Source organism: Eriocheir sinensis, chromosome 33 (assembly GCF_024679095.1).
Source record: "Eriocheir sinensis breed Jianghai 21 chromosome 33, ASM2467909v1, whole genome shotgun sequence".
Classification (NCBI taxonomy): Eukaryota; Metazoa; Arthropoda; class Malacostraca; order Decapoda; family Varunidae; genus Eriocheir; species Eriocheir sinensis.
This window is the reverse complement of record NC_066541.1, coordinates 5346136-5356135: the sequence shown is the minus strand read 5'-3', so window position 1 is coordinate 5356135 and position 10000 is coordinate 5346136. Positions and strand designations below refer to the sequence as shown.

The window sequence follows — 10000 nt, the reverse complement described above, 5'->3', positions numbered from 1 at the left end:
AAGAAGAAGAAGAAAGGAAGAGGAAGAGGGAGAAGAGAAGAGGGAGAGAAAAAGAGGTTTTAAAGGGAAGTGGAAGAGGGAGAAGAAGAGGGAAAGGAAAAGAGATTTCATGGGAAGAGAAAGAGGGAGATAGAGAGGGAGGAAAAGAGAGGTGTTGAAGGGGAGAGGAAGAGGGAGAGAGAGAGGGAGGAGAAGAGAGGTGTTAAAGGGGAGAGGAAGAGGGAGAGAGAGAGGGAGGAAAAGAGAGGTGTTGAAGAGGAGAGAGGGAGGAAAAGAGAGGTGTTGAAGAGGAGAGAGAGAGGGAGGAAAAGAGAGGTGTTGAAGAGGAGAGAGAGAGGGAGGAAAAGAGAGGTGTTGAAGAGGAGAGAGGGAGGAAAAGAGAGGTGTTGAAGAGGAGAGAGAGAGGGAGGAAAAGAGAGGTGTTGAAGAGGAGAGAGGGAGGAAAAGAGAGTTGCTGAAGAGTAGAGTGAGAGGAGAGAAGAAGAGGAGAGAGGGAGGAAAAGAGAGGTGTTGAAGAGGAGAGAGAGAGGGAGGAAAAGAGAGGTGTTGAAGAGGAGAGAGAGAGGGAGGAAAAGAGAGGTGTTGAAGGGGAGAGGAAGAGGGAGAGGGAGAGGGAGGAAAAGAGAGGTGATGAAGGGGAGAGGAAGCAAGATCATGAACCACATAATTTCGAAGCTTCGGCGACGATGAATGAGATGCAAATGAGTCACTTCAGATTACCATAACAACCGCCAGGAGAGGAGGCGATAGTGACGGTGGCGGTGTTGGTGTTGGTAGTAGTAGAAGTAGTAGTAGTAGTAGTAGCAATAGCAGTAGTAGTAGTAGTAGTAGTAGTAGTAATTGTAACTTAGAAAATATGACCATTATGATAAACAAAACAAAACAAAAACGATAACAAAAATAATAATAACAATAATAACGATAACACAAACAACAACAGCAATAAAAAAAAAACAGCAGACAAAACACACAAACACACACACACACACGCACATAAAAAACATACCAACAACAGCAGCAATAAAAACACCGAGCAAAAACAAACAAACAAACAAGCAAAAAATAAATAATAAAACATAACGCCACCAACAGCAATACAACAGAAAAAAAAGAAAATACCATTATTATTATTATTTTTGTTTTTTTAGTAATCCAAACACCCCCTCCCCCTTCCCCTTCTTCCCCCAGCGACATGGACTCCTGCTGCTCCGAGTGGGATGACGACGAGCACCAATCAGCAGGCAGCAAGAATTACGTCACCATCAACCGACCAATCAGCCGCCGCCGCATCCTCGAGAGCAACCATTGCGACTCCGAGGACTCCGGGATCGAGTATCAATCCAACGAGGACGAGACCAACGCCGGGGACCAATCAGGGAGCGAGGAGCGGCAGGCGGAGGACCAATCACACGTCGACATTCACGAGGCGGAGACGGCGACCGAATCAGAGGGCGAGGACGATTCAGAAAGACGTGTTTTGATTGGCGGAGGAGAGTCTGATGCTTCCCGGTTCGTCCAATCAGCTTCAGCCTCGCATTCAATTGTGGAACGCGTGGAAGAGGAAGAAAAGATGAATGGAGAGGAGGAAGAGGAGGAGAAACAAGAGGAGGAAGAGATCACGGAGGCGGAAATGAGGGGACATGAGGAGGAGGAATCGGCCAAAATGAAGATCGAGGAGGAGAAGAGGAAGAAGGAGGAGGAGGAACGAGGAGGAAGAGGAGGAGGAGGATTAATGGAGATGAGCCCAAGGGAGGTATTGGAGAATGACAATGTGGTGATAGTGGAGAAAACTACCTCCACCTCCACCTCCATTTCCTCCTCCACTCCTCCACATCTCTCCACATCAGTGCAGGTATGTCTTAAAACGCTTTCATTCGTGAGAGAGAGAGAGAGAGAGAGAGAGAGAGAGTGAGAGAGAGAGAGAGAGAGAGAGAGAGAGAGAGAGAGAGAGAGAGAGAGAGAGAGAGAGAGAGAGAGAGAGAGAGAGAGAGAGCACCTTAGACAGTCTCCTCTCTCTCTCTCTCTCTCTCTCTCTCTCTCTCTCTCTCTCTCTCTCTCTTGCTGGCTTGGTAAGAGTTATTGTACAGTGCCAAGGGGAAAGGAGGAGGAGGAGGAGGAGGAGGAGGAGGAGGAGGAGGAGGAGGAGAAGAAGGAGAAAGAGGAGGAGAAAGAGGAGGAGGGGAAGAAGAGAGAGAAGGAGAGGGAGAGAGAGGAGGAGGCAAGCCAAGTGAAGGGGAAGGGGAAAAAGATGAATAGATGAAGCAGGAAAAGATGAAGAGGCAAGAGGGAGAGAGAAGCGAAGCAAGGCAAGAGGAAAGTTAAGAGGACAGAAAGAGGAAAACAGGAAAGGCAGGAGGAGAGGAAGGGGAAAAGGGGAAGAAATGAAACAGGTCAACAGGAAGAGAAAGAGGAAGAGGTGGAGAAGGGAAGGCGGAAGAGGAAAGGCAAGATGAGAGGGAAGAGGAAAAGGAAAGTAGATGACGGAAGAAAAAGGAGATGGAAAGAGAAAAGTAGAAGAAAGTGAATGAGGGCAAGAGGAAAGGTAAATTGAAAGGAAGAGGAAAAAGGGAAAAACAAGAAGGAAGAAAGAGGAAGAGGAGATGAAATTAAAAAGCGTAAGAGGAAGGTCAAGAGGAGGATAAGAGGGAGAGAGGAAAAATAAGCTGGAAAAGAGGAAAACGATGACAGTTAAAGAGGAAATGAGGAAGGAAAGAGGAAAGTCATGAAAAAGGCAAGATGGGAAGAGGAAAGGAAAAATGAGAGGAAGAGGAAAAAGAAGAGAGGAAGAAGAGAAGACAGGAGGAGGAAAAGAAATAACAAGAGGGAGAGATGAAGAAGGGCAGGGCAGTTAGAGAGAAAAGAGGTTGGAAAGAAAGAGGGCAATGAGTGAAGGATGGCCAAGAGGATAGCAAGAGGAAGAGGAAGAGGCAGTAAGCGAGGGGATCAGCAAACAGCGTCAACAGTAAAAGAAGAGGAGGAAAGTAAGAAGTTGGTACGAAAGAGGCAAGAAGACGAAAGGGGCAAGAAGAGAAGGATGATCAAGAGGATAGCAAGAGGAAGAGGAAGAGGCAGTAAGTGAGGGGATCAGCAAACAGCGTCAACAGGAAAAGAAGAGGAGGAAAGTAAGAAGTTGGTACGAAAGAGGCAAGAAGAGAAGGATGATCAAGAGGATAGCAAGAGGAAGAGGAAGAGGCAGTAAGCGAGGGGATCAGCAAACAGCGTCAACAGGAAAAGAAGAGGAGGAAGGTAAGAAGAAGTTGGTACGAAAGAGGCAAGAAGAGAAGGATGATCAAGAGGATAGCAAGAGGAAGAGTAAGAGGCAGTAAGCGAGGGGATCGGCAAACAGCGTCAACAGGAAAAGAAGAGGAGGAAGGTAAGAAGAAGTTGGTACGAAAGAGGCAAGAAGAGAAGGATGATCAAGAGGATAGCAAGAGGAAGAGGAAGAGGCAGTAAGCGAGGGGATCAGCAAACAGCGTCAACAGTAAAAGAAGAGAAGGAAAGTAAGAAGAAGAACAAGTTGGTACGAAAAAGGCAAGAAGATAAGGATGATCAAGAGGATTGTGAGAGCAAGAGTAAGAGGCAGTAAGCAAGGGGATCAGCAAACAGCGTCAACAGTAAAAGAAACGGCAAGAGGAGGGAAAAATGGAGAAAACGAGAAGTTCAGAGGAAGAAGGAAAGAGGTGAAGCATGATCAAGAGGAAAAGAGGAAGAAGTGGAGGATGGAAAGAGGACAGAAAAGAGGAGGGGAAGGGGATAAAGGGAACAGGTGAAAGAGGGAAAGAGGAAAAGCACAATAACAGGAAGATGAAAAGAGGAAAGGCAGGAGAAGGTAAACATGGAAAAGGAAGAAAGTGAGACGGAAAATAGATAAATGAAGAGAAAGAGGGTAAGAAAGGAAGCTGAGCAGGAGGGAAAGTAAAGAGGATGGGAAGAGGAAGAAAGGAGAAAATGAGGAGAAAATGTAAAATGCACGATGAAGAGTGAAATATGCAAGGCAGAAAAGAGGAAAACCAAGAGGAAAGGGAAACAGGGAAAGGCAAGAGGAGGGGAAGAAATAATAGACAAGAGGAAATGGGCAGGAAGTGAAAAAGGGAAAGAGGAAAGTAACAAAAAAGAGGGGCAAGAAGTAAAGTAAGGCAGGAGGACAACCAAGAGTATAGCAAGAGTAAGAGGAAAGTAAGAGAAAAGAGGGGCAAGAAGTACAGCATGGCAGGAGGACAACCAAGAGTATAGCAAGAGTAAGAGGAAAGTAAGAGAAAAGAGGGGCAAGAAGTACAGCATGGCAGGAGGACAACCAAGAGTATAGCAAGAGTAAGAGGAGAGTAAGAAAAAAGAGGGCAAGAAGTACAGCATGGCAGGAGGACAACCAAGAGTATAGCAAGAGTAAGAGGAAAGTAAGAGAAAAGAGGGCAAGAAGTACAGCATGGCAGGAGGACAACCAAGAGTATAGCAAGAGTAAGAGGAAAGTAAGAAAAAAGAGGGGCAAGAAGTACAGCATGGCAGGAGGACAACCAAGAGTAGAGCAAGAGTAAGAGAGTAAGAAAAAAAATGGGCAAGAAGTACAGCATGACAGGAGGACAACCAAGAGTATAGCAAGAGTAAGAGGAGAGTAAGAAAAAAGAGGGCAAGAAGTACAGCATGACAGGAGGACAACCAAGAGTATGGCAAGAGTAAGAGGAGAGTAAGAAAAAAGAGGGCAAGAAGTACAGCATGGCAGGAGGACAACCAAGAGTATATAGCAAGAGTAAGAGGAGAGTAAGAAAAAAGAGGGGCAAGAAGTACAGCATGGCAGGAGGACAACCAAGAGTATAGCAAGAGTAAGAGAGTAAGAAAAAAGAGGGGCAAGAAGTACAGCATGGCAGGAGGACAACCAAGAGTATAGCAAGAGTAAGAGGAAAGTAAGCCAGGTGGTCAGCAAACAGCGTGAGCCTTGCATCTGGGGCCGCTGATCAGGTTACTCGGTCCTGCAGGCGCTGCGTGCCGCCCGGGTGTCAGGGCCATTCATTAGCCGGGAATGTTACCGTGTTCACCTCTTTGTTGGCCTCTCTCTCTGTCCATCTCTCTCCATCTCTCTCTCATTGTAAGTCAGTTGCAGAGGGATTAGAGATTGCTCACATAGATTAGGAAAAAAACTTTGTGACATGCTTTTTAGAGTGAGCAATAAAACGTTCTCTCTCTCTCTCTCTCTCTCTCTCTCTCTCTCTCTCTCTCTCGCCTCGTCCCTTCTTATTTGCATAATTTTCGTGTCAGGGTTGAAAAAAATATAAAGAAAAAGATCAACAGAAGAGTGGAGTGCAAAATAGCAGACTCAGTAATATAGTTTCATCTCTCTCTCTCTCTCTCTCTCTGCCAAATTAGCTTGTCAAGAAGAAAACACACGCGACAGGGAGAGAAAAGAAAAAAAGAAAAAGGTGGCAGGAATGACAATAATGTTAGAATTTTCCCTTTGCCCTATTTTCCTGTGCCAAGTTGTCGTGTTAACAGGAGAAAAGAAGAGGACAAGGTATTGGTGCCAAATTCTCTATTGAAAAATCAATATCACACACAAAAGAAGAACAGCCAGATCGTCCTTTTTCTTTTTCATCGTGGTCACGGGTAAATTTGAATAAAGAGAAGAAAATGAGAGGAAAAAAGGAAAATGTGTTGATTCCAAATTATGACTTGCAGATTCGGTAGCCCCCCCCCAAAAAATAAAGGGGGAGGACGGTCTTTCCCATTAAAATTGAGATTATATGATAAATAACATGAATAATTAAAAAAAAGATGAAAAAGGAGAAAATGAATCAATAAAGAAGAAAAAAAAAGAAAAGGCAAAAAACGGAAGAAAACGACAGAAAACGAAATATTGGGAAAGAGAGAGAAGGTTAAAAAAATAGGATATATAGAAGCAAATAAGAAAGAATATGGAAGAAGAATTAGAAGAAAGAGAAAGAAAAGGAAATAGATATTAAACGAAAGGAATCAAAGATGAAAACGTGGAGGGAGAAAAGAAAAGTGGGAAGATATATGAAGGAAAAAAAAGAGGAAAATAATTTGAAGAGTAAATGTCACAGGCGTGTCAGCTTCACCTCTTGAAGACAGGTTATTGAGGCCGTGAGTCACACAGGTGTTGCTGATCACCTGTCCGACTTAACTAGTATAGCTAGCAAAGTGTGTGTCTTGGAAAATAATGTGTATGTCTTTTCCCGGACACACACACACACACACACACACACACACACACACACACACACACACACACACACACATACACACACACTGTTACTCTGATGTTCGTGGATTGCTTAGAAGACATACACAGACACACACAATGTTAGTCTCGTGTACGTCAGAATGTGCACACACTACAGCTTTACGTACATGAGAAGGAAATATTGAGGGTTGTGTGTACACGAGTACGTTTCCGGCTTACACTGCTGTGTGTACAGTTTGGGAGCATGCCAGGAGGAGGAGTAGAAACATGGAAACATGGAGGAGCAGGCAGCAGAAAGCCTGTTGGCTCATTACGAGGCCGCCTGCTTTCGTGATTTAATGGATTTCTTAGCCACCTGAATGACCTGCGGAGAAGATTCAAGCACTCCAGTACGCACGCGCTTTTACGTTCAAATCACTTCTGATGCAGTGAAGTGACGACCAATGCGAGTCTTACAGGCGTTTATCATTTTCGCACTAACTACTGAAGGAAGGCTGTTAAATTGGCGGGCAACTCTACGATAAATCCTGCCGATATCTGTACTATATCGCTTCGTTTGAATTATTTTATCGTTGTTTCTTGTTCTCGGGTTCGTTTGTAGCGTGAAGAGCTTCGAGTGATCAATATTGCCGAACTTGTGCAAGTACTTGAAGACTTGAATCAAGTGCTCCCGATGCTTCCAATGTGAAGAGATGAATCGCTCGGGTAGTTCTTCTTAAGGTTGCCTCCTCAATGATGGTATCCTTTGCTTAGAAAAGAAGAAGAAGAAGAAGAAGAAGAAGATCAGAAGAGACGAGAAAATTAAATATGTAAGGAAAGAATATTACAAGGAAAAAGAAGAAAAGACGAAGAGAAAGAATAAACAAAAAAAACAGAAAAATAAGAAAAGTAGACGAAGAAAAATAAAATGATAAAGAAGAATGGAAGAAATATAAAATAAAGAGGAGGAGAGCATGAAGAGGAAAGGGGAAAACGAGGAAGAGGAAAATGGAGAGTAAAAAATAAGCAGGAAAATAATGACCTAGAAGATACATCTCCTCTGTGGCAACCCTAAAAACGAGGAGGAGGAAGAGAAGGCAGAGAAGGAGGAGGAGGAGGAGGAGGAGGAGGAGGAGGAGGAGGAGGAGGAGGAGGAGGTAAAAGGGCTGGAGAGACTGAGAGATAAACACGCTTTTCCTGCTGGTAAAAGTCTGTCCTTCAAGTCATTAAAACTCGGTGGAGGAGAAGCAAGAGGAGAACCAGGAGGAGGAGGAGGAGGAGGAGGAGGAGGAGGAGGAGGAGGAGGAGGAGGAGGAGGAGGAGAAGGGGGAGGAGGAGAAGGAAGACATACACCTTTAACAACATAACAGACACTTTATCCAAACTATAACTTGAAAATAAAACCAGCAAAACAGTGGAAGGAAAGAGAGGTAGTAGTAGTAGTAGTAGTAGTAGTAGTAGTAGCAATGGAAGTAGATGTAGTAGAACCAGTAGCACCTCGAAAATACTAACGTCACGCCTTAAATCAACAGAACAACAAGAAGACAAAGAAAACGACAAGCAACCAACACGGAAAGCGGGAAGGAGAAGAAGAAACGAACGCAGAAGAGGAAGACGAGGAGGAGACCACCGATGAGCTGCGGCAGAAGCGGGCGGCCTACACGATCCGGAACAAGGAGGTGCAATTGGAGGAGCTGCCGGCGCCGCACACCGTCCGGAGCGTGCGGCAGCTCTTCGAGAACCAGAGTGCCCCGCTTGGCCATCTGAGGGCGTGGCGGGACCTGGGTGAGAGCTGGGTGCTGGGTGTGTGGGGGTGAAATGGGTGGGGATTGGGGAGTGTGTGTGGGAGGGGGGATGTGTGTGGGTGTGTGTGGAGGGGAGGGGGATGTGTGTCTGGGGGGAATGGTGTGTGTGTGTGTGTGGTGTGGTCATTTTTCTGTGTTTGGAGGTCATTCGTATCTTCTTTTTCTCATTCTTCTTTTTCCTCTTCTCCTCCTCCTCCTCCTCCTTCTCTAACTTCTCAACTACCGCTTCGTCCGTTTTCTCTCCATTCTCTTCCTCCTCCTCTTCCTCGTTATCTGTCTTCATACTCCTGCAGCTCCGTATCCTTATCTTTATACCCCTCCTCCTCCTCCTTCTCCTCCTCCTCCATGTTCCTGTTATCCTCTTGATCTTTCCTCTATACTCCTCTTTCTTACCCTTATTCCACGTCTTCCTCTTTCCTTCCTCGTATTCTCTAACATTCCTCTTCCTCTCAACCGTCTTCTCCCTTCCTTCTTCCCTCTTATCAACCTCCCACTATTCCTTTTTACCTTTCTCTTCTAAATCCTTTTCTTCCCTTCCTCTAAACCCTCTTTCTTTCTTCTTGCCTTCCTCCTATAAACCCTACTATCCCTTCCTCTTACCCTCCTCTTCTTCCTCTTACTCTCCTCCTCTCCTTCTTCCCTTCTCACCCTCCTCGACTTCTTCCTCTTTTTCTCTCCCTCTCATCCACCTCTATCCCTTCCTGTTCTAAACCCTTTCTTCTCTTTCTCTCACCTACTCTTCTAAACTCTTTCTTCTCTTTCACTTACCCTCCTCCTTTTCTTCCTCTTCTTCCCTCGTCTCACATTCCTCTTCTAAGCTCTTTCTTCCCATCCCATCACCCTCTTACTTTTCTTCCTCTTCTTCCCTTTCTCTCACATTCCTCTTCTAAACTCTTTCTTCTCTTTCACTTACCCTCCTCCTCTTCTTCCTCTTCTTCCCTCGTCTCACATTCCTCTTCTAAACTCTTTCTTTCCATCCCATCACCCTCCTCCTTCCTCTTCTTCCCTTCCTCTCACATTCCTCTTCTAAACTCTTTCTTTCCATCCCATCACCCTCCTCCTTCCTCTTCTTCCCTTCCTCTCACATCCCTCTTCAAAACTCTTTCTTCTCTTTCACTCACTCTCCTCTTCCTCCTCAGGCCGGTTCCGCGCCATCAAGTCCAATCCCTCGAGCAAGATCTTACGTTTCGACCGAAGTGACAGCACGGAAGGACAGTCTACTCCGCGATGTCGCCCTGGCTCCTCCTTCACCCTGCCACGCCTGCCCAGCCAGCGCCCCAGCCCCCCCACGCCCTTCGATACCCTCCTACGACAGCCCAAACAACCCAAGACCCCCTCCGCCATCCCACGACCGAAGGAGAAGCAGGAACGGCCAAGGATCTCAAGGGAAGTGGCGGAGACGGAGAGTGGGAATGTTGTACAGCTGCGGAAGCCAAGTGTTCGAGGTTTTAACGTGAAGAAGGCGCTGCAGGAGGACCCACGGACATTCCACGCCCATGCTCACTCCCCCGCTGCGCCCTCTAGTAAAGCGACGCACGCCCCACACATCCGTAGAAGCTTAGGGGTGAAGGGAAGGGCGCTGCATCCGAGGTAAGTGATGTCTAAGTTTGTATCGGATGGAGGTGTGTGAAGAAATGTTTTACCTGTTTGAAATATTGAAGTTTTTATGATATTTTATTCTTTGTTTTATTGTTGAGTCTATTGTAGAGCCTATTGTTGAGTCTATTATCTGTTGTTGAGTCTATTGTCTACTGCTGAGTTTAGTTAAGTCTATGGTTTCTTAAGTCTTTAAAGTAGGAAGTGATAGTTATTGTAGTTTTCGTAGTTTTTCGCAGTTTTCACAGTAGTAGTAGTAGTAGTAGTAGTAGTAGTAGTAGTAGTAGCAGTAGGCGGAGGAGGAGGAGGAGGAGTAGGAGTAGTAGGGGGAGCGGTACTAAATTAAAGAAGGGTTCATATGAGGCCAAGATCATTAAAAGTTGGATTGAGGCCAGAGGGAAAAAAATATAATAAAGTTACATAAAAG

The 10000-nt window shown here is 45.5% G+C and overlaps 2 protein-coding genes across 3 annotated transcripts in view; one reads left to right on the top strand and one right to left on the bottom strand.

Moving 5' to 3' along the window:
- Positions 1-10000, bottom strand: part of LOC127006837 (calcium uniporter protein, mitochondrial-like) — a 113019-nt gene that overhangs the window by 62575 nt on the left and 40444 nt on the right. The gene's annotated exons all lie outside the window — the stretch shown is intronic.
- Positions 1-10000, top strand: part of LOC127006614 (pinin-like) — a 62192-nt gene that overhangs the window by 47967 nt on the left and 4225 nt on the right. For both annotated transcript variants that reach the window (XM_050876714.1, XM_050876713.1), the window contains exons 4-6: positions 1189-1852; positions 7705-7957; positions 9117-9567. In XM_050876714.1, coding sequence (XP_050732671.1) covers positions 1189-1852; positions 7705-7957; positions 9117-9567 — 1368 coding nt within the window. The remainder of the gene's footprint in view (positions 1-1188; positions 1853-7704; positions 7958-9116; positions 9568-10000) is intronic.